The following is a 26,479-nucleotide window of genomic DNA, read 5'->3' on the forward strand; positions in this document are numbered from 1 at the left end:
TGGCCACTTGTCATTGTCCCAAAGGCCCACAACACCAGGGGCTGTTTGTTTGTTGTTCTTGTTTGTTAGGGCTTCAAAGGGCACTTGGAGTTGAAGGTTAGATGGATATGCAAGGGATGGTTTGGGATCATGGGACCTTGTGCCCCGTGGGTTTCAATAGTAAGCACACGATTTAGGTCTCTGTGCCTAATGCTGATTTTTGAATAGTAATCAAGGGGTCAACAATGTATATCCAACCTTTAGTACTTGCTTGCATGCTGAGAGATAAATAAACGATGAATAACACCCATTATAGGGAGTATAATAATTTTTAAACATCACATAAACGTAGGCAACAAGACTAGAACCCAGAACCTCTTGATAACCAGCTCTCATTTCATGTTAGATTACTACTTTACCTAATAGTTTAAATTTTTATTAAATTAGAGAAAGAAACAAGAAGGAAATTATTAAGTTTATTTTCGTGTTTCCTAAAAAACTCCTCTCATTTTCTTTTCCTACTAAAAAATAAAACTAAAATAAAGATCCTCTTTCTTCCTGCCGATTAGAGGACAAAATATTGTCAAAATCTTATTATCAAATTTTCGAATCAATTACATTGTATTTGGAATTATAGAATTCAAGTTTTGAATTTAAATTTGTGAAAGGTATATTAAATTTTATCCAATTTTATAATGCCAAATCTAAGTATTGATTGCCATAATTCAAAATATAATCATATAATTTTTACTATTTTAAGGATAAAAAAAAAAAAAAAAAAACTATCTTGGCGCTTACGTCTATGTGATTTTTAACAAAAAACAATACAAATTTATATTGAAATTTTCTTAAATTATACAAATTCAAACCCAAGAGCACTAAGCACAATCTAAAATTTTCTACTTGTAATTACAGATAACTTCCATTTTCTTGGAAAATTCTTGCACAAACCAAGCTTGTTTTCTTTTTCACTTTCTTTTTTGTTTGCAGTATAGATGCAATCTTATTTGGATTTTAGTGTGGAAGAAATGCTTAGGGATCTTCTTTTCCAAAAGACAAGGTAAAGTAAATGAAACAGTACCAACCTATTCCCTAGGCATGCTTTCTAGCAAATACTTTGACCTGAAGAGACAAGGAGCCCCCCCTGCACTTTCAACAAATCACATGTAACTTAACCCACAAGCAAATTGCTCAATAGATATGGTTTCACATTCATCAAGTAGACCATATCCTCAGCTTCCAAACACCACCACAATAACTTAGTCATTTTAAAATAACCTGAATCCAAAAAAAAAGAAGAGGAGATTAGGGCAGAGTTAATATTATTATTATTATTATTATTATTAAAGAAAAAGGATGGATATTAGAAGAAGAATTAGAATCTACAACGAAGAAGACAAAATTCTCTTATAAAAAGGCAAAAGATAAAAACAAATTACAATCAACTCAATAAAGTCTTCTAATTCCGTTTAAGTGCTTGACATGTTCGAAATAGGTGCATCCTTAAAACAACAAGCACTAAAAGCCTAAAGAGATATCAAATATTGTGTCCTATCCCAAAATATAAATAAAGATAATTCCTTTTCAAAGAATGCATTTGATTTCTAACCAAATTCCTAATAAAACATCTTCTTCACAAACCATTAATATCCTTACTCTCGTAAAAGAAAGGTTCATAGTTCTTCCAGTATTTTTAGACACACTCAAATCTGACCAAATAAGTTGAATGAACAATGTAAAAATAAATAACAAATAGTCTCCAAATCGTTACAACACAATACATGCACATTAATGGACAATATTTTTGAAGGGTTGTTGGTGCTAACTCTATTAAGGCGACCAATTAAACAAACACTTTAATCTTAGAAGGGATTTTTGGCCTCTCTAATAATGAAGCGGAAAAGACACTTTAAACCTAGTAAGGTGACAAAAAAAGTATTTACAAGAGTAATCACCCAAAAAATTCAAAATACACATCCTAACACCCTTGTTGTTAGCAATTTGGATATCATTAAACACATCAAGAAAACTAAAAGCTCCTCCTTTTCCCTATCATTCAAGTCCCTCCTAAAATGAAAATTTTAAGAGAAAGAATTACCATCCATCCAAAATTAGAAAAGAAATAATAACAATATTGTGGACCAAAGAAAGATGATAAAGTCGAGCAAAAATAATCAATCTTACCAAATCCTTCATTTTCAGAAATGTTAAAATTCCCAACATGTCAAATTTCAATGCCCAAAAAAACATAGGAATGGGATGTCATAGGCATCATATTGTTGAGAATGTTGGAAGATCTCGTGATAGTCCTCGAAAAGCAATTAAAGCAATGTTTTTAAACACCAAATTGCAAAGATCCAAACCCCCTTCCTCCTTGGACCTACACTCTACCTCCCACCTAACGAGAAAGTCTCTCCTATCTGACCAAAGAAAATCCTATATAATTTGTTGGAAAAATGAAAATAAAAACAAGATGCAAAAAATAAAATCAATGGAATTTATCGGTTGAGGCATGCATAGCACTATCCTTAGGAAATAATCCGCCCCTCCAACATGGTGTAGAAATCTCACAGGAATTTACCCCCAAGATGCAACAACCCTTTAGATTGGCGTGTGCTCACCAATTGGAAGATAGAAACAATACAGTTTGGTTAACCCAAACAAATATAAATAATCACGAAAAAAAAAAAACCATAATTAGATCAACAACAAAAAACCTTTTAGATAGAAAATAATTTGTAAGGAAGAAGAAGAAAATCGTATAGCCACTTAATGAAAATATATCTAGTCTCAAGACATATATATCCACTCAAATAATTATTACAAAATGGTCATAAAACGATCAAAAAAATGGTCATGTAACCATTTTAAAATAGCAACAAAATTGAGTAAATTCTTAAACAATCATTAAAGGTAAGAAGCAATAAAGGCTTTTAAAATACCTTTACATGAAATATCTATAATCCCTATATGGATTGACCTTGGTGCCTTTTGGGTTATCAACATACCTAAGAAAATAAGCTATAATCCACAAAAGTGTGGTGAAGCATTAAGTCTTTGTAAACCATAATTTCTATTATTAGTCACATAAGCTTACCACCTACATTGCAGTCATAAGCTTAATTGTTCAATACAGATTGACATGAATAAGCCACTGTCTGAATTTTATGAGTGCTCTACCAATCCTACCTAATATTACATAGGAGTGGCCTTACTCCACACTCGTATAGGTGAAACCATCAAGTATGTACTACAACTAAACACACCACTCATAAATGGCTATGGAATTCATTAAGAACTAAAGCTCAATATTGTCATCTAAGAAAATAACATCATCAATAAACTATAAATGAGACATACCACCCTATTCCTCCCCACCTAGATGCCTCTTAAAAACCCAACGCCTACTGCCCTATCTATTATATACTCTCTCGATCCATTGTGAGAACAAACAAAAAAGGAGATAATCAATCCCTTTACCTAACCACCTTAGAAGATGTAACCATGATGTTGGCTCCTCACTAATATCCAATTTTGCTACCGACTATAGTTCCATTTAGTTTGAGAAAAGAAGAGAAAGAAAATAAGAAAGAAAGAATTTTTGTATTTCCTATGTTAAAAACTATTGAGAATGAAAATTTGAATTAGAATGATTAAAAGTTAAGAAAATCAAATAATATGACATGTAATATCAAAATATTTAAACTTATTTATCAAACATTTGACTTTCTTTCTCAATTTCTTTGATAACTAAATACTAAAAAAGTAAATTTATTCATATTTTCTTATTTTCCCTTATATTTTCCAAGTTCCAAACAAACTCTATCTAAAAAACTCCCAATAACCTCCATTATAGGTCATTGATGCAAATTCCACTTATGAATTTGTTTCACATTACAAAAAAAAAATGAAGGGTGCTTATATAAATAGTCGGGCACAAGATATAATGACTTCAGTTTTTAGGTCAAGTTAATACTCACTCATGTATATCAAACTCGCCCACAAGGGCTTCCAATTGGTATTGAGCCAATGGTTTGTAATTTTAAGCGGGTGATATTTGTAAAGTCAGGGTGTAAAGCTACATGCAGGTCGAGTAAATGGATTTGAATAGGATCAAAATGTGAGAAGTATGATTGACTTCTGTTGCAAAATTGGATTGATGCTAATCATGCAGATTAGTGAACTCTCATGGTTTCAAGAATATTTTATGATTGAATAATGACTCTTAGTTGGTTACACAACATTGATCAAGAATGATAGACATAATGACTTAAATTTTTCTATCAAATCAGTGCTTAATCATAGATATCAAGACCACTAATGAAGACTCCTAGTCCTAACAACCTTTTCAAAATCCAACATAAAAATAGTAACCTTCCTCCACTTACCTCATTTGCTACTATAGCTTCCACTAAGCTTAACATATTTGTAACAACCCTAGAAAAGTCTTGCCTAAACTAGTTATTGAGCTAAATAAGTCGAGAATTCGACACCTTAGTGGATCTACTCTTCTTAGGCATCAAGTTGACAAAGTCAGATTAACATTTTTCCCCCTAAGACCCTATCTTCACAAAACACATAAAAAATTCTTAGCAAGTCCTCCCTCAACACAGACCAATACTCTATATTAAACCTATCCAAACCTGGAGCATTATCTCCCTTTAAACAAAACACCACCACCTAACTTCACTTTAATTTTCTTATATATTGCCTCTTGTTTCACATAAACTATTCCATAAATAAATGTTGTGCAAATTAATGTGTAGCGGAAACAAACGATCTCATAATGCAGCAATCAATAGTAAAATATACAGGAAAAACAATCACACAGATTATATGAAAGCAATAAAACAATGACACGAAGAATTACGTGGTTCGGCAATGCCTACATCCACGGGAGCAAACGGCAGTGTTTTTTACTATCGAAAGACATAAGAGTTATAACATATAACATATATATATAACCCTTCCGGAGGTTTTCCCCTGAAACCCAACCTATGTAACTTCCCAATTCAAAATTCGAAAACTAGCGCTAAAAAATCGAGCCAAATCGTTAACAATTTAATACCGAGACCAAACAGTTGAAGTAACAGAACCAGAATCGTCGACTGTTTCACTGCATCCTAACAAAATCGTCGACAGTTTGCTCCTACAAACCATAGCTGCTGTTTTCTACCATGTTTTCTCATTTGTACATGCGTTCCACTCAACATATGAACCACATATTACAACAATCTCCACCTTGATGAATATACACCCCTTCGGAAAAACCCAAAAACATAACTCGCTGCTCCACCTAGGACAATAGGTTGGGATCGCCTCCCGTCTAGTCACTAGAGACAAAAACCAAGTCCAAGCAATGCTTGAACTTGTCCGTGATAGCTTCAACACCTATCAAAATCCCGACTCAGTTATAGATAGTACAACCAGAGACTATACCCTGGACTTCCAACAAATAGGATTTCCCACACCAGTAAACACATACCCTGTTATAGACCTCCTATCATCCAAGTCTCTTGCATAGTTTGCATCTACAAATCTCACAACTAACGGATCACTCTATTGTCTACCGAAAACCCCACTGCACTAGCATAAGGGACCTTTGACATATCCTGAACATCATTATCCATCCTTGGGCATTAAGCGATAAACAAATAAAAATAATTCGCCAACAGTGTACCGATCATCGGTTTAACCATGCAAAACCTCTTCAATACCTTCTCCACAAAACCACCCTAAGACAACCACAATCTCCCCGCAATTCTATCCATAAAGCCACCCTGAGATAACCTCAATCTCCCAATAGCTCTAACCTAACGAATCTCCAACCCAAGAATCTTCTTGGTCGTACCCAAAACTTTCATGTCAAATTCTTTTCTCAACAGAGTTTCAACTGATTAACCTCAATCAAAGTCTTCCTAGCAACTAACATGTCATCAACATAAAACAATAGAAAAATTATCCACTTGCATCCTATCCCTCTTCCCTTTTAGAAGCTCCACCAAACCCTACATCTGATTTTTTTGCAATAAATCCATCATATCCACCATAACACTCATCCATCTATTTTTTTCTTTGCTATGCACCGCATCTTGAAAAATAGTAGGCACCTTTTTTTTTTTTTGATCAATTGGGTAAATATATTGATCAATTGGGTAAAATAGTAGGCACTTTGCTGGTAGTAATGAATGCATATAAGACACCAGATCATCAAATTCATACCTGAGTGGTGGCTTGATGGTGCATCTGGACACGCTGTGATCTTGCTACTTTCTCGAGCTATAACTCCCTGCATTATGAACAATGTCATCTCTGCCTTAAGTTTGTAACTTCACCTGTATCACAATCTTATTTTTGTTGTAATTTATACTGTGATATTTCTGGTCTCCCGAGTTAGAACTCCCTGCATTATGAACAATGTCATCTCTTCCCTGAGTTTTCAACTCCACCTACATCACATGCTCATTGTTGCTGCAATTTTTTGGTACCTATTTTTCTTCGTTTACTTGAATACATTGCACCATGGCTTTCTCACCAAAAACAATATATGTACTGATCATCACCTTATTTGTCATTAAAAATACACAACTTGAACTCACCTTTCTTATAACCCCAGAAAAGATGTAACGTCTAGACATTTCACCAAACTTAGATCTCACCTCACTAGAAACGTGCACAGCTGAACATTCAAACACTCTCAAACTAGAGTAGTCTACCGCATTACTTGTCCACACCTCTCCTGCAACTTTCCTATCTAGTGATACCCTTGGCGATTGGTTAATCGAAAAACACATCATACTCACTGACTTTACCAAGAAGTTCCTTACAAGTTGTGCATACAACCTGGCATGCTGCTCACAAAACTCATTGAACATCAGCATAGTCAATTCCAATGTTTGACCTGAGAATCTCTCTCCCGGTTTGGTTTTGCACCTCAACCACAAGTTAAACCTAGCAAACATCTCTGACTTGTGCCGCATGAAGTACACCAAGACCTTTCATGATAAACTCACAAAGTACATATGTCCAACCCGTGATGCTACCCTCACCGGGCCCTAAAAAACTTGAATAAATGTAGTTAAGAATACCCCTTGTCTTGTGTGTGGTTATTTTACACAAGATAGTATTACTTGACTCAGAATCTACATCTACAACTCCACCACAATTCTGGTATCCAACAGTGCATAGATATTTCCCGCTAACTTTTGTCCCTTCATCAACATCAAGACGTCTTTACACACCTTCATTATCCGAATTTTAGACTTATAACTATACACATTACAATCTAAAGTGCCTAATAAAATCACATTCTTCCGTAAATCTGGTACATACCTTACATCATATAATGTTCTCACAACACCATCATACATTTTAATTCTTATGTTTCATATTCCAACAATTTTACATGAAGCATCATTTCCCATCAGAATAGAACCAAAATTAACTAGCCTATAGGTGCTGAACCATTCTTTATTTGGTGTCACGTGATAAGAACATCCTGAATCTAGGATCCAAGAATCCATGAGGCATTTGAACCTGATGAAATGGAAAGCATATCACCATCACTGCTCCTTGAGTCTCCTTCCACTACATTTGTAGATTTTGACGAACCCTCTTGATTTTCTGCATTCCCCTTCTTCCAGTCTGAACACTCCGATTTTACATGTCCAATTTTCCCGCACTTAAAACACCTTATGTCCTTCTTCTTTCTGAACTGCAATCGAAATTTATTACCACTCGATTAGCTTTGAAACTTACTTCTCCCACGTTCCTGGTTACCCTTCACCACAAGCACTTCACCTTGTGAAATTTCATAGCTGGCCTTCTTTCTTTGTTGAAAACCCAACAATGCGCTTGTTCTTCCAAATTCAAGGTTTGTTTGCCCCATGTTAGAGTCATAACCAGATTTTCATACATGTGAGACGCGGGTAGGGAATTCAATAGCATCAACGTCTTGTTTTCTTCCTCGAACTTCACATTAACCTACATCAAATCACTTACAATATGATTGAATGCATTGATGTGTTAGTTCAAATATGAACCCTTCGCCATCTTAAGTCAATACACCTTATGCTTAGAATATAATTTGTTCGTTAGAGACTTAGACATATACCAGTTTTCAAGTTTCTGTCAAACAGCCGTAGGAGATTCCTCATCCATGACGTGATAGAGTACGCCATCGGCAAGACAAAGTCTAATAGTCGCCATAGCCTTCGCTTCTAATTGCTTCCAACTTGTTTCATCCATGCCTTCCAATTGACCTCCGTATAAAGCCCTCACCATACCTTACTGCACTAGCAAATCTTTAACCCTTCTTTGCCATAGTCTGAAGTTTCCCGTTCCATTGAACTTAACAACATCAAACTTTACAGAAGAAATTCTAGAAACCATTACAACAATGCTCTGATACCAATTTATTGTGCAAATCAATGCACAGCAGAAACAAACGATCTCACAAGGCAACACTCAACGGTGAAATATACAGAAAACACAATCACGCAGATTATATGAAAGCAATAAAACAATAATACAAAGAATTACGTGGTTCGGCAATGCTTACAACCATGGGAGAAAATGGCAATGTTTTTCACTATCTTCCGTCGAAAGACATAAGAGTTACAACATATAACATACATATTTACCCTCTCGGAGGTTTTTCCCCCGAAACCCAACCTATGTAACTTCCCAATTCAAAATTTGAAAATCAACGCTGACAAATCGAGGCAAACCATTGACGGTTTCAGACATATCGTTGAAGGTTTATTACCGAGACCAAACAGCATAAGTAACAAAACTAGAACCGTCGACTGTTTCACTACATCTTGACAAAACTATTGACAATTTTAGGGAAACCATCGACGATTTGCTCCTACAAACCACAATTGCTGTTTTCTACCATGTTTTCTCATTTGTACATGCGTTCCACTCAACATATGAGTCACATATTACACCAATAAACATAAAATCACTATCACTCTTCCTAACTCAATTAAAATTTTGTTCTTAAACACAAACCATTAACCTCCTCTAAAATTACCTTTCAAGCTCACGCTTCAAAAAAACACCTTAGCGATCGCCCAATCTAAAAAGCAATCGCACCCCCGACACCCCCCCCCCCCCAAAAAAAAAAAAAAATCCTCTTTTCTCCTCTTTTCTACCAACACATCCAAATCACTCAAGATATTAACCTTCCTCAATCTTACATCTCCAAACACCTTAAGCATTTGGGGGGGGGGGGGGCGACGGCCAGCACGGGCACAAAAAAGACCTATTTTTCTCCTCTTTTATATCAACACATCCAAAGCGCTCAAGATATTAGCCTTCTACAATTAAGATCCCCAAACACCTTCAAATTCCACTTCTTTAAAACCTCTTTCACTCCCCCTAAGTTTTTTCATAATCCTAAAAGCCCTTGAGTCCACTAGAAAACACATATTCTAAATTTCCCTAACTACAATAACAAACCAAGCCTTGAGTCCTATCAAGTGAGATTGAATACATGAATATTTTTTGCCAATTTACAATTATGGACAATTTAGATCTCACTAACAAAAAAATAAAAAGAATGATGGCCCATCTACAAGTTCTCAGACTGAAACAGGATAAGGTTCCCTCTTAACTTCCTAGAGTTCAACATAATAGAAAAATGATCAAGGCTAATCTACATATAACAGTTCTTGTGTGAGATCAAGACATTCATCCTGCCACTCATCAATGAACAAAAACCTATCTAACTGACTAACAGGGAGAATAAAGCATTCTCCAAAGGAAGGTAACAACACCCCCTTTCTCAGCGGGAAACCTATTCCCCCTTCTAAAAAAAATCCTTGCAGGAAAAGAAAAACTCAAACACAGCATATAGTTCCTCCCAAAAGTGAAAACAGAAAGTAGTTCTTGCAGGACCATACACGGATGCAAACCACTAGACCCCTCACCCTAACTTCAAGAAACAAGAGTGTCAAAAAAATCTTAAAAAACAAACTTCAACAATTGACTCTAGGAACCAACCTAGAGTCGCACATGATTAATAGGCCTACTCATTTGATCTTTCTAAAACAAAAAGAAAAATCCAATATGATAGCCCGTTCCAAATGCATGGAATATCTGCAAAGGATTTTCCATACAACCAACCACATCCCCACCTAACATTCTTCAAAGAAAGGAGAAAAAACAGAAGCAACATGAGCACAACAACAACAAACAACAAACAAACATAATGTTTCAAAATGAGGCCATAATGGCTGTGTTAACACCACATCTGTTATACATGTATAGTCTTTGTCAAGAGCTTGTGTATAAAATTTATTACATGGTATTTTAATACACAACACACATTCATATTCATGATTCTTTGCATCTGCTAACAGCTGTGAATCTAGTTGTGTCAACAACAGAGATACAGGCTCAGGTGGATAAACTATGAGGTTGGACTATAGCACATTATTAATAGTTACACATGGACCTTAAGCAAAACTCCAGCTTATGGTACATTATTGATGTGTTGATACACATTGATCCTAAACAAAACTCCAGCTTATGCAGAAACTTGAAGGAGATTTATTCGGGCGGGGAAATGCCAAGTTCTTACAATGTCGGAGGTATCCATATGTAGCCATGTGTTTGAACGTAACCAGATTTTTCCAGCAGCTCATCTGCTTCAGCTGGACCTCGACTGCCTGGCTTGTATGGGATTGGTTTCAGTTTACCATCATCAATTCTGTGCAAAAGAGGTGTAAAAATCTCCCAGGCAGCCTGATAATAGAAATGAAACATGCGTCAATTTGGCAATGTCTTTCAATGACCAGTCAAAAAAAGCATAATATTTACCTTCAACTCATCTCTGCGAACGAAATGCTGCTGATCACCTCGTATTCTGTAGAACCAAATACCAAACTAATTAATCATTAGCACATGTACACAGTTAAGAGATCAACTTTATTTCACTCTATTACTAATATTGACGGTACAATTATTACTACTATTATTATTTCGATAGAAGGTACAGCTATTAAATTAATCCTTTTTTTAGTGCCAGCTAGCCGTTGTAAGCATGGTTGACCCCCACACAAGACATGCAATCTATGACAGATGCAAGCATATTTTGAATACATAAGCACATGGATCATACGTGTCAAGAATTAGACGTTCATAGGCCTCTGGAATTGTAACATCTTGATATCGTTGCCTATATGATAAGTCTAGTTCACTTTGCACAGTAGACATTTCCAGCCCAGGCTGCTTGACCTGCATCAAAGAGACCAAATCAGTCAGCAGACACACGAAAAATTTGGGTTTCTTATACCAAGAGCATTCATGAGAACTCCGTTTACAAATATTTTTCACATATCCAAACAAAGAAAAGCTCAGTAAAGCAAAATTTTGTGTGTATGTGCACATGAGAGAGAGAGAAGTATGAAGGAGTTGGATCCTTCACAGATATTTCTCATTTAGAATACAATGTTGCTTAGCGGCAGGTGCTTTATCTACTTCCCTCTTGAACACAAGTCCACCCACACCAGATGTGTGTAAGTGTGCATGTGTGTGTGTCTGTGTGTAGAACATCATGAAAGCTAATCCAAAAACAACCACCCTGAAGATATTATAGGGATTTCAGCTGTTCCTAAGAATGTCAGAGGAAGGAGATCACAACAGTCGAAAATATATTAAAGAGATGCTGACAACTGTATTCACTTCATAGAAAATAATGCAAAAATCACATGGCAAGGAAGCCTTTGGACTGGATTTTGCATTTAGACACCAATGCTAAATAAAATTAGTTCAATTACTGAATTGTTGTAATCAGAACATTATCCCATTCAGGTACGTCATAAAACATCGCCTTGATGCTAAAAATAATTTGCAAGTCAAAACACCCATATAGATCAATGTTTTGATTGCGTCAATGCTTATTTGAAGCTACTGAATCCTTGAATTGAGTTACATAGGTCATACGAGTATATTCTACCAGGTTAAAAAGAAATCCAGACAGGTTGTGTAGTCTTGTATATAAGAACATGAGTGGAGTTTTCTTGAAAAAAAGTGAAGTAGGCACCAAAAAGGGAAGATAAATCATTCAAAACTGATTTTTAGATAAAACGATGATCACCACGAAGATGTGAATCCAACTAGGTGGGGTTGAATTGATCTCTAGATCATGACTAAAAATTCTGCAACATGTGCAAAAAATGAAGCAGCAGCAAATATCCAGTCTTTATATAAAGAGTATTCCCCCTCCAAATATTTCAACAATTACCACAGAGGGGAAAAAATATACAAGCCAAAACATTATGCAAACAGTAGCCTTCACAATGACATCATTGGAACCACTATCATACCGTAAGCTTCATGTAAATGGCTTCTGAAGGTTGCAGGCGTATTACAAATTCATTCCTTCCTTGTCTTTGACCTAAACAGTGAACAATCTAATAAGATATTACTCAAGCTACAATTTCCAGTGAAATTATCATTTAGAGTATAAAAGGAATGCTGAGGCCAGAGTATGTGGGATTATATAGACATAAACAACCCAATAAACAAAAAATATCTTGTGCTCAGAGACAATGTGCTATTTGTGTAGATCACTTTCTATTCTATTGTTTACCCAATATCATTTTCATTTAAGAGAGTGGTTCAATTAGCTGATAGGCAAATGGTTTCAGTTCAACCTGGGACTTAACTGTAGTCAGCTTGAGTACTTAAATGCAATAATTTGGTTCTAAGTCATATAATAAGAGAAACACTTTATCTTTCTAGTATTAACACGCATAAAAAACACGCTTCTTGTTTTCACTTGTTTATAGCATACATTATTGCAGGCTTGCACACACTAGGTGATGCGCATTGGCATGTACATACATTTCAAAGAGTTGCCTCAGGTAAACTCATGTCCCATCATCGTGTTACCACTTCATGCAATTTGATACGAAATCTATTAAAGGAGGGGCTATTTGGCCTCGACTAATATAGTGGAGACAGGTCACAGGATGGGAAAGAAGAATACAAATGTTTTTATGGTAGGTGTACAACAAGCAGGCCTTGAGCCCTCATTTCATATTAATTCAATGAACTTGACTGAGGTTTTAAATTTCAATTTTGGCTAAAAAATTGGGCCTTCAAAAAATAAGGAATTTTTATGGATATTTCTATTTCAATTTTCTAAAATGACATAAATTAGTTGCAAAGCATGGAAAACTTCTATGGAATTTTAACCGTTAATGGACATAACAGTGCATAATATAGAACCAAAATGCTGTAACCAAAATGTATAAATGATTAGTGTGGTGTACAGATTTCAATAACCATAAAACAATAAGATATAAAAGATCTTCATGAATTAACTAAGTAAGATTTCTTGTGCAAATGCAACTAATTTAGTCAAAAAATATCAAATAAAATTTCAAAGGGCTTAAGAAGCTATCACTGCTATCACTACATTGGAATAATATTAGTTTATGATAATAAAAAGCATGTAGTAAGAGAAAGATGTCACTTGGCAATAAACATACCAAATGCTAAATTCCAATTTATAATAAAATTCATGTAATTAATATATTTATCTTTTCTGATGTACATGTTCATTTATTATGACACAATTTCATCAACAAGATAAAAAAAAATCAAATAATTTAATAAACAAAAATTTTAGTTGCTAGTATTATAAATATTAACATGAATAACCAAAATAAAGATTAGTGCTTGAAAAGAACTATGAGAAAATTTGAAAATATATGTATGCAAAAAATATTAAATAAAAGGTGAAATTATAACTTAACATGGGCAAGGTGTTAAGTGAATAAAAATTTCCAAAGAAACGGTGGGGCTTCATTTGTTCAAGATGTTTTACAAGTTACAATGCAATTGAGTTTTGTCAAATTCTTAATGATTTGTTCAAAGTTCAAACACTTAAAATTCCATCTAAAAAAAGGATTTAGATAGTTACATCTGTAGGCTTAAATGGAGTGTGGGTTAGGCCTGGGAAACATGTGTCCAAGAACATTACCATAGTAGGCAAATAGTTATGGCACTTTCTTTTAGAGCCGGAGAATCTGAAAAGGTGATCAATAGTAAACATGGAGTCCAGCAGAATGGTTGGGGTGTGTTAATGCCAGTGTTTGTGAGTCCTTGCGAATATTTTTTATTTCTCCGATTTCCCATACTTTCCTTCCTTCTGTGAGGTTTCATATTGGTATAAGGGGGAGAGTTCGGTTCTGGGAGGAGCTCTAGATTTATTTCTTTTCCTCAGCTTTACCACCTATTCAGTTGTCATAATTCTCCCATTTCTCATTTCTTCTCCTCTTATGGGTTGCAGTCTCTTGGGAATTTTATTTCCTAAGAACCTGAATCAGAAAGAAACATTCCTTGATCTTGTTCAGTAGTTTGGGAAGCTGGGGTTTTTGTCCGTCTTAAAGACGAGATACTAGAATCTGGACCTTGAATACTACAGGGAGTTTTCTCGTAGATCTTTTTTTTTAAAAAAAAAAATTTGATAATCTTACACATGATTCTAATGGTGCTCATTTTTCTTTGCCCTGCCTTATTTGGAAAGTGAAGACACCTTCCAAAGTCAAGGCCTTTACCTGGTTCACAATTCTTATCATGATTAATACTAATGATTTGCTTTATAAGCGTATGTGTGTCCTTTGTTTCCCAACTTGTGAGTCAAATCCACATTTGTTTCAACATTGCTCCTATTCTTTTGGGTAGGCTATTTGGGGTTTTGGGGGAGCATGGGTATGCCCTTCATCTTTAGAGTGTTTTTTTTTTCTCTCTCTCACTCTCTTTAGAAGTCTAGGGGTTTTGATCAGAGAAAGAATGTGTTTTTAGCGTGTTTGGCCAGAACAAAATTCTAGAATTTTCAATGGAAGGGTGCTGTCCGCTGATTTAATGTGGAGACAGATTCTTTTTGGCACCTCTTTGGTGCCCTGCTTTAATTTGTTTAGAGGAGTACAACTGATTGATTTTGCAAGGAGATTGGAAGGATTGCTGTGTTAGTATTTTTATTGTTGCTTTTCTTTTGCTTCAAGAGAAAAGCTCATCATTTTTTGCTCGAAATATTTCTTCTTAATCTATTTCTTCTTAATCATATTTTTTCCTAATCTTATGTCCTCCTTTATCCCAAAAAAAAAACAGAGAGAGAGAGAGAGAGAGAGAGCGAGATATTTATTTACTGAAATTCTTCAAATTTACTGAATAACTGTAAAAGAATTAATAAATTCCAAAAAATTTCATCAAATCTGTACGAAAACAGTACTATATTGAGTTTTAATATTGAAAGTCTTAGAAATCAAAGATTCAATTCCAAGGCAATGGTGTTTCATAGAAAATCTGTTCACATTGAATTTTGAGATTTAAAAATTGATAAAAAGTCAAATGATTCATGGAAATTTTAATGGAAATGTTGTTAAAGTTTGATATACATTGTTGGCCCATAACCTAACAGCTTAAACTTTTAGGCAAAGTAGCATTCTAACATGCTATCAGACCTAGTTACCAAAAGATCTTGAGTTCTAGTCTTGCTACCTGTGTTTATTGTGTGATGTTTAAAAAATTATTATGTTCATTATTATGGGTATTATTTATCATGTGTTCATCTCTCCACGTGCTGTCAGACTGCACGTGTAGTGGAGTGTTAAAGCTTGATATACATTATTGGCCCACAACCTGACAGCTTAAGCTTTTACGTAAACTGCTCTAACAATTGTAAAACAAAATTCACCTCCATTTCGATTTCAAATGTTCAGAAAGCAGAAATTTTGACAATTTCATGAAAAAGTTAAAAGCATGCATTGAAATAAAAGGAAGAGGATTTGTATAAGCTTTTCTGAGTTCATGCATTTATGGTGGCTGTGCAACACATAGGCCTCAAAAGAATTCATCTTTATGGTGTTTGTGAAATGCATGGGCTTCAAGGCTGGCGTGTTGTTTAATTCAATGATCAGGCTAGTACAAGCTGGTGAAGCAAATTATTTTAGTTCAATGCATTCAGCTAAGAAAAATAGGTATATGATCAACCTTTGGCATCAAGCTGAGAGGTAGAGGGCCAGATTAGGCTTTTCTGGGCCCATGCAATTATGGTGGTTGTGCTGTGCGGACATCAAAACTAAAAGGCTGGTTTTTAGTTTAAACACAAAAAAATATGGCCATAAAGATGAACAAAATGTCAAATAGAAGTTGTTAATAGAATATAGGATGAGATTTGGTGGCATACATTTATATATATCACCAGGAACATCTTTAAATTGAACTCGTATTTCTGCCTTCCTTGAATTTAATGCTTTTCCTGCTTTGAGTATAAATGGAACACCTGCAGAAAATCATTTCTTCTATCAATAATGAGAATGATTTGGAATCTGAGAAAGTTCTTTGGTTAATATTACACCCTCAAGTTAAATCAAATGAGTAGGAAATGTATGATATGTAATGAAAGTCTATGCGAAATGTTCATAATCCATGAACTGTCTAGACACTTTGTAAAGTTCGAGGGAGTTAGATTATCCTAACAGACCTTCCCATCTTTCATTGTGTATTCTCAGAATTGCAGTGGCAAAAGTAGGAGTGTTAGAGTGATCAGGAACTGTTGGGTCATCTCTGTAGCCTTCATACTGTCCAAGAACTACCTCTTCATCTTTGATTGGCAGTACTGATTGAAGAACCTGACATTTACGTAAAGCATAACACATTTTAGGGAGTCATAACATATAAATAGAGATAACATAGAAGATCCTACTAGAAAAACTTTTCATGTTAGATTTGAGCATATCCATCCACCCCCCCCCCCCCCCAAAAAAAAACAAAAAAACAATAAACAATAAATAAATAAGATTTTATGATGAGACTAGCAGACAAAGTTGATATTCATTTAGGTAGATTTTCTGAAAAGATTGGCAAAATTCCCCTTCTAAACTGAATGTAATACAAAATCTCATTTATCTCATATGTTCATGTTTCGTATTTATTACGAGTAAGATGAAAATACTGAATTGAAGGGAATCGAATTTAGTAGTTGACAGAAATAAATAGCTCACAAGGAGTTCTATATGAAGTTTTCAATGTGTGTACCTTAACTTTTTCATCACGGATGTGTTCAGGTTTGAGAGAAACAGGCTTTTCCATTGCAACAAGACAAAAAACCTGCAGTTGGTGTACATAGAATGCAGAGAAATTTTTCAATACAACTTAGAGAAGAATAAATTGGGGTGAGAGACAAAATCTGAAGTTCTGAAGTGCAACTTAGGCATCTATAAAGCTGCATGAGAGAAAAACTACTCTTTCAAGCGTATTTGAAAAAGATCAATTAATTTTGTGGGAACAGAATCAAAGAGCAAACAAAACTCAAAATATTTAATGGGTTGCATGCACTTAATTATATCCAACAAGTAAAGGTAATATGTAAACAATTAATATAAGGCCTTAGGAACACGATTATGCATTGTCATGATCATGGACAAGAATGAAACAACCGAAACACATGGAAAAGTCAAAGTAAATAAAATGCAGATATGGGGACTCAACTAAATAGTGAATTTTAAAATATTCTAACAAGAGCACAAAACAGGCGAAATATTCTGCACATTATGGAAGTAAACAGAAGGTTGATCTCTCCCATAACCAACCTCGCTTATATTACCCGCAGGAAAAGGTGTTATGCCATCCAACACACTGCTTGTGCGCAGTGGAGCTACCCCACATGTCATAGACAACACATTTTGTGCAAAAGAAGACTTTTTTTTCCCGAAAAGAAGAAGATCAAACCAGCTAAAAAATCAGTAACATAAAGCAGATAGATCTCTTCAACTATTAAGTTACAAAAAAAAAAAGACTCAGGAAAAAACATGATTATACAAAAAAAAGGGTTCCATATTGAAATCTGAGTGCTCTAACAGAACAGTATTCCAATGAAGAAAGATATCTTGCAAGTGAACAAGACACTGCAAAATATGTCTTTGCTAGCTTAAATTGTGGCCTCACCTGTAATAAATGGTTTTGGATAATATCACGGATAATTCTGCAAAAAAATAAGATACAGAAATTGAAATATGCATTCTTGTCCACTGTCAGAAATATTAAATATATGGTAAAAATATAGCATAAGATCCTCCAAAGATTCTGCTATTTCCAATATCATTCAAGAAGCTTCATGGTTTATCAAGGGAAATACATTTTAAGTCAATTTTAAAAGAAAATAATCAATAACCTTCAAATCATATGTGATATTATAATAATGGAACAACAGCCTATAGATGTTCAAAACATGACTTTTGATTTTCCAAGTCTGCAAGAACCATTCATTGAACCAATTTCACACATGAAAAGATTGCCAGCAAGGATAAAACATACCCATATTCATCAAAATATCCACCACGACCATCAGTTCCAAAATCCTCCCTGAACACAATCTGCCAAAGAAACACAAAAAATAAAATACAATATAATATATAATATAAAATAAAAAGATATATACTTAGGTTGAGCGGCTTGAGCCACATTGACAGCTGCAAAAAGCTGCTGGGTTTATAAAAGACTGTCACAATGTTTGAAACAGGATATGTTTATGTGCTTATAAATTAAATGATAATGAATTTCAGATCATGGTTATTTGACCATTGAGCTCAATCAATGCACAAGCAAATTCCCATCCCAACAATAATAACAATTTCACTTCTGCACCCTTATGAATAACTTTCAGACGTATTCACTGAAATAAGGATTCTCACCTGAACATTGTCAATGTTGTCACGATTCCATAGGGGCAAAAACAAGCGATTTGCAAAACGAAGTACCAACTGAAAATTTAAATTTTACATAAATAAATTAGTAGAATCACGATATGTATATATACATACATACATACAAACAAAGACTACACCCTTTTCACCCATAACTTACCAAGTTCTGCACTAACTCCTTTCCCAAATAGTGATCGATACGATAAATCTGAGTCTCATCAAATAACTCTCCAATCTGGGTGCTAAGTTGCTCCGCAGTATCCAAATCTCTCCCAAAAGGTTTCTCAACAACAATTCTAGTCCATCCACCAACATCAGCTGAAAAAGATTATATTAAGGCATCAATAAAGCACATATATTTGGGTGATACAAAACTAAACCACAGTAAGTTCCATTTGCTCCATTGTTCATTTTATCCAGAAATTTTAAGATGCCAGCATCTATATGCAGGCAGCAATTTAAATACAAATGTGGAAACTTGAACATTTGATGATTCTCCTATTCATGCCCAATTGGCCAAATTATATACAACCAATCACCCAATAAATATGACATTTAATTGACAAAATCATGCACAACAACTGCCCTTACCAAGCCTTGAGTCCCATTAGGTGTGGTTGGTTAATATGACTCTCTTTAGGTCATTATGTATCAAGGAAATATCCTCAAAATTAGTTTCTTGTCAAATCCTTATTAACTACCTTGGCTTAAATAATTTTAGGTCGGTCTCTATCATTCCCCCCTTATAGTCACTAAAATCAACCAAATCACTCTTTCTTAGGGAGCACTATTTGACCAGCCTGGCAAGTGCCCACACCATCTTAGCTGCACTTTGCCATGCCTAAATTAACATGCATGTGTTTATTCCATTTTACAATTATACCACTCATCCATCTTAACATCCCCATTTCTAATGCATTTACCCTTTTACTTTTCTAATAAGTTGTTTCTTAGTTGCCCAACATTTGGTTTTATAGTCCTACAACAATTTTTTTTTTCATTTTATTCTATTTTTTTATAAGTATTCTTTTTTATTTTATAAGCATCTTATAATTACACAGCAGACCTAATGCATTTCTCCATTTCACCCAAGCAGTTTCAATTATTCGTGTCATGTCGCCTTCAATTTCTCCTTCTGCAAGCAAGCAATAAATGAAACCAACCAACATTCTTAAGAATTTCTTGATAATCAAGTTCAATATATATTCTATCCTTCTTAATATATACTTCTCAAGTCCTCCCTCATAAATTGGGCAACACTAGAACTCAAATAGTGAACAATTATCACTGCCTACTCTTTGACAAAACAGCACCACTTGTAAACATAAGACAATTCTTAAATAATTTTTTAATCATTATGCATCTCCTCTAAACAGCAAATGAATAAAACAAACTTTTTAAAAAAAATAATAATAAATAAGGATTCCATTACTGCAGGTAACATAAATTACTTAGCACCTCGCCCAAAAGCAAGGTAACAAACACATTTGCTGTCATAGCTTTTAAACCCTAAAGATGCCTTCATTGGATTCGATGCAGCTTACTTTGATTCTGAAAACCAACTCAAGGCCTGGTACAGAAATAAGTGACGTTCACAAGGAAACAACTCAATGATATGAATCCCAATGGAATCAATCCGTATTGATGGCCACAAAACCAATTTTATGGAGGATACTTACATTTGCTCATACAACAGTGCCTAATCATTTTGCAGACAGATGGATATACTGAAGGAGGAAGTGCAAGATAAAAGAGTCTACGAGATGAGCCTTCTGCACTGCCTTTTGAAAATTCATGTGCAGAAATCTCCTTATCCAATAAACGAAATCCTTCCTCAGAATCATAAGAACCACTAACATATTTGATCTAGAAAATGAACAATCAAAGCCAAGTCAGTAGTCAGCTTAACCAAAAGAAGAAAGTAAGGAACCAAAAATATTTCAATAACAATGGAACCAACCAGTTGCAAAAACTTAGATACATCTTCTGACAGCTCAGGTGAAGCGCTATTGCCATGAACAAGATATCTGCAGTTAAAATTCAAAAGCAATCAAAAGAATAAACATAAGTTATCTCATGCATTTGTGTAATTTGTGTTCTTGCACATATTATGCATATTGCCATTGTGGGGCCGCATGAAAAATAAATAAATAAATAAACACAGATGGGAAATCTCACCCGCGTATGCGTTTTCTCAACTCTTCGTCTGAAATCTTGGTCCTTGCATAGCCAAAAATGTGAACTTCACTAGATGGTAGGAATCCCTGCCCACACACCATACCCACCCTAATTTAGCAAACTGCAGTGGGGTTCTTAAAGAACACAATTAAGGAAAGTTTCTCCATACTTAGGAAATCAAGAAACAAAAAGAAAATAACTAAATATCTTTCACTTTTCGGTATTTCCTTGGAAACAGAACACTGGGTAAATGTCTCCCCATCCATAAAACAGCATTCTCTCTCTTATTCAGCAATAGACAGGTTCCTAGATTAATTTCTATGTCAAGTATAGATGTAAATGAGAAAAGCCAGCATGCAATCACAACATTTTTGTTCGCAAAAACAGCAGCAGTTCAGTTCCCATCATCGAACCTGTCGATAAAGGTGGAAAAGTGCTGGAAAAGTCTTTTTCTTTGCAAGATCACCCGAAGCGCCGAGCACAATAACGGAGAGACACCCAATTTCAGATACACTCTCAAAGTCCTTCATTGGCTCATGTCTAAAACTGGATCTTTTCTCAATGCACCACCCACCTGATCCCATCTCCAAAAGTGAACAAACCCAGAAACAGCAACCTCAAAACAGTGGAAGCACAATTAATGAAACCTTTTGTCCTTTAATCTGCATAGAAAGCAACCGACCAACAAACAGGAGGTAATAAGCAAATTCCCTTCTCAATCCAGAATACTAGAACTTAAATACTCTAACACTGCATTTCTGAGCAAGGAGTTCGACTCCCAGCTTTGAAAATGCGTAAAGTACAATAAAACATAACACAGTTTTGTGCTAAAATCCAAGACTTGACAAGAAAACTAAGATGAACTCTTTGATCCGCTACGAAATAAGACAAGCAATCAGACATAGCTCGGTAATACCAGATCACTCGAATCCATCTTGCTAAAAAATTCGAGCAAAACTCAATAATTGAACACTCATCATCAACACTACAGAAAAACAAGTAAGCAAACCAACATGATCATAGAACCGAAGAAGCACGCGCCCGACGTGGATCTGAATACCCAGAATTATAATGAACCCGCAGCCCCAAAATCGAACTCAAACAACAAATTACCCACAAATTAAACGAAATTAAACAAAACCCACAAACACAATAATAAAAGAAATTAAACGGTAAAAAGGGAGTACGAATCACCAGAAAAATACAAACCAGAAAATTTCCAAAAGAAGTGAAGCAGTGGACAAAGAAGATATTTTACTGACCTAGAAGGAGAGTACAGAATCGGAGGAAGAGTACCTTTCAAGTGCAATTTTTGCGTTCAGAGACGAAGCGAAGATTTAAAATGGTCCCGTAGTTCACCAACTCTGCTCCCTCCCATTATTTCTCAGTTCACCAGCCGCCCCACGCATCACGGAGTAGGTGCCATTTTCACACTTTCCTCCCCAAATTTTTCATGAATTTCCACTCGCGCCCACAACTCACAACACTTTTCACACTTGGTATTGTTGTGATTATTGGTTGCTTGGTATTGTTGTGATTTGTCAAGAATTACAAAAATGGAAAAAAAATTTAAAATTTAAATTAAAAGTAGATATTAAAAATTAAAATATTAAATAAATTAAAATTTTAACTGAACTTATATTTATTTTTATTTTTTTCACATATATTTAAATATATATATATGACTAAATAATATAAATTAGGAAATGTATAGCAAAAAAATAAAGAGTGATTATAGTTAATTTATTTAATCATTATATTTGTAAGCTTGTTTTTAATGTTTCTAAAACAAATGAAAGCGGTAAAAATTATATTTTGGATATTTTTTTATTTTTCAAAAAAATTTAAGAATTTTATGAATTTTATTTTTATTTTAAATGAGCATGGTTATGCATTTTATTTTTTTATTAAAATTATATAGAAAGAATGATAATCCATAAAAATTAATTATAAATATTAAAAATTCTAACAATAAGTTGTCATAGCCAACTGATAATTGTAAATTTAATTTATAATACTTGCAAAAATTAACAAAAGAAACAAAAACCATCAACATAAACAATATCAAACAGCCTACTAATATTTTTTTGGAAGAATTAAACGTCTTCTAGTTTAGTACTATTAAAGATAATAGTTGTTTCGTTTCCTTTTTCACATGGGTGGTGTTGTTACCGTTGTTGTTATTTTATGTACTGGTGTATGAAGATTTTTTTTTTCCCGCCATGCAACTAATCCGATGTGATAACAAATTCATCCCTTTACTCCCTCTAGTTAAATACTATAATTAAACTATTTTGATATGAGTTCTTTGCAGTAAAAATAATTAAGATATATGTCTACCTTTGAATAATTTTATTCTAAAGTTTTTTTAATTTTCATTACTTAAGTATTAGAGCTAATATTATACAAAAATTTTAAAGAGCGAGTGAAAAATGCCACTGCAAGCGATCTTGGTTGGACTATTGCTTGGAGCTATTACATTTATTAGTAGTTACTGTAGTGGCAACAATAGCATGTACTTTTGTGTTTACTCTAAATTTCTAACTTTCTTTAGTAAAGAGTATTTGTTATTTTTTTTTTTTTTGAATTACATAGGAACTCCAGCTACCAACAAGTCCTTCGGACTACCTGGTACGGAATCATCTTACGAATCAGCGTCTTCCCCCTAGGTTTCACTGATCAAGTAAAGTCCGGAATGCGTATACGGCTTCCGTGCATCAGTTGGATGTTCTGTCAACTCGATCCCTGGGACACATCTCCATTACCATCTACGGTCCCCACTGGCTCACAGAAAACTCTCACCATCCACGATCCCTACTGGCTCACAGAACAAACTCTCACCATCCACGGTCTCTGCTGGCTCATAGAGTAAATTCTCACCATCCACACTCCACAGGTACCATTGGTTCCGTGAGTGTATCTACTTGAAATTGAACCTCCGATACTCCTTTTTTCGTGCTAATGTCTTTCCATCGCGCCATGCCCGTGGCGGCAAGAGTATTTGTTATTTGATGATAAGTGAGAGTATATTAGTATATACTAATTTCTTTTAAATGAGTTACAGTATATTTGAACTTGTATGATAGATAATAACTTCTCCGAATAAAGAGAAATTATCTTGTAAGTTGTTTGAATCTGTATTTTATTAAGAGAGCGTATGACAATTTCTTAATAATAAAGTTGCTAATTAGTATACTCAAATAATTTATCATTAGATAATAAATTAAATTCCTAAAATAACCCAAGTTTTGTTTAGTAATTAGGTAGGGCATTTTGGTACTTATGCATCCAACCTTAATGAAGTTTCCCTCATTAAGTAGTATAGATTATTATTATAATTATTATTATTAATTGCATGGTTGTATAAAATTAAATTTTTTTTATTATGATGGAATTTTTATTATTAAATAAATTTTTAAAAAACAAAACTATGATAGGTTAAAAATCTGCTGTGAGGGGGCAAATCTGAAATTTGGTTAAAATTTTGGTGATTCGTTGCATTTAATGTAAAGTTCAGGGCCGTGGGTTGAATATCAAGAATGCTAGGTGCCCAGGTCAATGAGAATGGAAGGTAGGGCTGGTCAGACGGGCGGTGACGAAATCATGATAAAGTCCAATAGAAAAAGACGCCAGCACTTATGTTATTCCACCATAACATATTTCAGCAATTAAAAAAAAAAAATAGCATAAAGTCTAAATACTTTCCCAATTTTGACTTAATTTGGTCTCCCTTGACCCAAAAAAAAAGCCTAAAATTGCTTACTAAGTAGGAGAAAAAATTTTTGACTCAATTTCCAAAAACATTTATATCAGATTCCCAAAATTTTTTGAAGCACTTATACCAAATTGATAATATGATTAGGATGGTCTAATTGATTTGGTTGGTTTAGTTAGTCATTTGTTGATCACGTAAGATAAATCAAGTTTATCATGTGCTAATTACGTGACCAATAGATTCATTTCCTAGATATATCGCACATTAGGACTACCATCTACTTGCCATGTGATTGGAAAATCTATCCAAGCAGGAGGCAGAACAATCCAAGTGGCTCGATCCTTTAATAAAAAAAAAACGAGAAGGCACTGCAAAATGGTTAGCTAAGTATAGATTCTCTAAGGAAGAAGGCCTGAAATAATAATCCATGATTATGAGTCAACTAATTAGGGCTAATCATGTGATGTCTCATAATGTCAGGGTCTAACATGATATGTGTATTAGAAAGATCATAGGCTTATAAAGATAATTTGAGCTCCAATTACATGAGACAATTTTTATAAAATAAACTCGCGAGACCAATGAGTCAAAGTAGACAATATCTCACCAAAATTAGACCCAAAACTAGGGGTGTGTATAATTCAGTGAAAATCAAATTAACCAAAATAACTGACCAAATTAGGTCGGTTCGATTCGGTTTTATATCTTGGTAAAATTGATTATTCGGTTTTCTATGGAGAAATTGCAGTTTGGTTAACCATTTTAACCGATTTATATACTTAATTAATAATTAAATACAATTAATATAATTTACAATTAGGGTTCCATAATTATTATATAATTAATAATTGAATATAAATTAAATATTGAAAGCATACAATCATATTTTTTTTTCCAATAATTAATTATAATTTGATTCGGTTAACCCAATTAACCGAAAATTCGGTTCGATCAGGTAAGGTTTGGGTAAGAAAGATAGTTATGTCGGTCCGGTTAAGATGAATAATTAATCAAATTTTTTAAATTAATTCGATTAATTGGCCGAATCGGCCGATTGCACGCCCCTACCCAAACTACAGAAAAGCAAGTATAAATGAAAAGCAGCTACTCATTCATTCGTCCCCTCTCCTTTCTCTTAGTCTTCTTCGATAAAAAAAAATCACAATGATACTAGCAAAGACCAACAATAATATTTATATAAGAAAAAAATTTTGTCAATACATGATCACGTGTATTTGCCATTACGGAGAAACTTGAATCATACGCGACTAAAGTCTTCTATTATGAGCTTTTTCCATTTCGTAGTCAATGGAATTACTTTTTGTTGTTGAAAATAATTACTAAAAAAGAATTTGCTCTCCTTACAGTAATAGAATTTCATGATTTTGACACACTTCATGCTTCCTTCATTCTAATTTTTCTATTTCTTTCATTAATGTGTTTTCATATTTCCAAGCCTTTTAATTTTATATTCATTACTTTACCTTTGTGATTTCTTTTTAAAATTTAAAAAATAGTTACAAAAGCATTTCATAAATTAAAAAAAAAAAAGGTCCAAATTTAATGACTCGTTTGGTTTGACGGAGTTATTATTCCTTAAAATAAGATAAAATATAGACTAAATTTTAAGAATTAAGGGAATAGTTATTCCTGATATATTCTTAATTATTTTATTTATATAATAAGAAAGGAATAGATATCTCAACGATGAAATTTTGAAATAGTTATTCCTTATCTTTGACTCATAAAATATTTCACATTATTATTTACTTTATAGTAACAATAAGCTTTTTTATATAACTAATTACAACTAATCAACTAAAACTAATATATTTTTTAGAATAGGCATTCCGCAAACCAAACGTAACCAAAATTTTAACCC

The 26,479-nt window shown here is 34.0% G+C and overlaps 1 protein-coding gene across 8 annotated transcripts; it reads right to left on the reverse strand.

The window, feature by feature from the left end:
* Nucleotides 1-904: 904 nt before the first annotated feature.
* On the reverse strand, nt 905-22,366 carry LOC131167831 (glucose-6-phosphate 1-dehydrogenase, cytoplasmic isoform-like). Of its 8 annotated transcripts, none has more exons than XM_058126806.1 (17): nt 22,179-22,337; nt 21,296-21,544; nt 20,883-20,968; nt 20,665-20,731; nt 20,384-20,570; nt 18,865-19,022; nt 18,693-18,761; nt 18,316-18,374; nt 17,947-17,983; nt 17,038-17,109; nt 16,484-16,631; nt 16,187-16,282; nt 12,315-12,385; nt 11,108-11,223; nt 10,807-10,852; nt 10,568-10,731; nt 905-1,257 (listed from the first exon to the last, which is right to left on the reverse strand). In XM_058126806.1, exons 2-17 carry the CDS (start codon nt 21,464-21,466, stop codon nt 1,248-1,250), a joined length of 1,557 nt encoding a protein of 518 aa, XP_057982789.1. In that variant the 5' UTR covers nt 21,467-21,544; nt 22,179-22,337; the 3' UTR covers nt 905-1,247. The 8 variants fall into 8 exon arrangements, with proteins under 8 accessions (XP_057982789.1, XP_057982787.1, XP_057982790.1 ...); XM_058126804.1 differs by having other exon boundaries at nt 22,145-22,315; XM_058126807.1 differs by lacking the exon at nt 22,179-22,337 and adding an exon at nt 21,896-22,140.
* Nucleotides 22,367-26,479: the final 4,113 nt, after the last annotated feature.

Source organism: Malania oleifera, chromosome 11 (assembly GCF_029873635.1).
Source record: "Malania oleifera isolate guangnan ecotype guangnan chromosome 11, ASM2987363v1, whole genome shotgun sequence".
NCBI lineage: Eukaryota > Viridiplantae > Streptophyta > Magnoliopsida > Santalales > Ximeniaceae > Malania > Malania oleifera.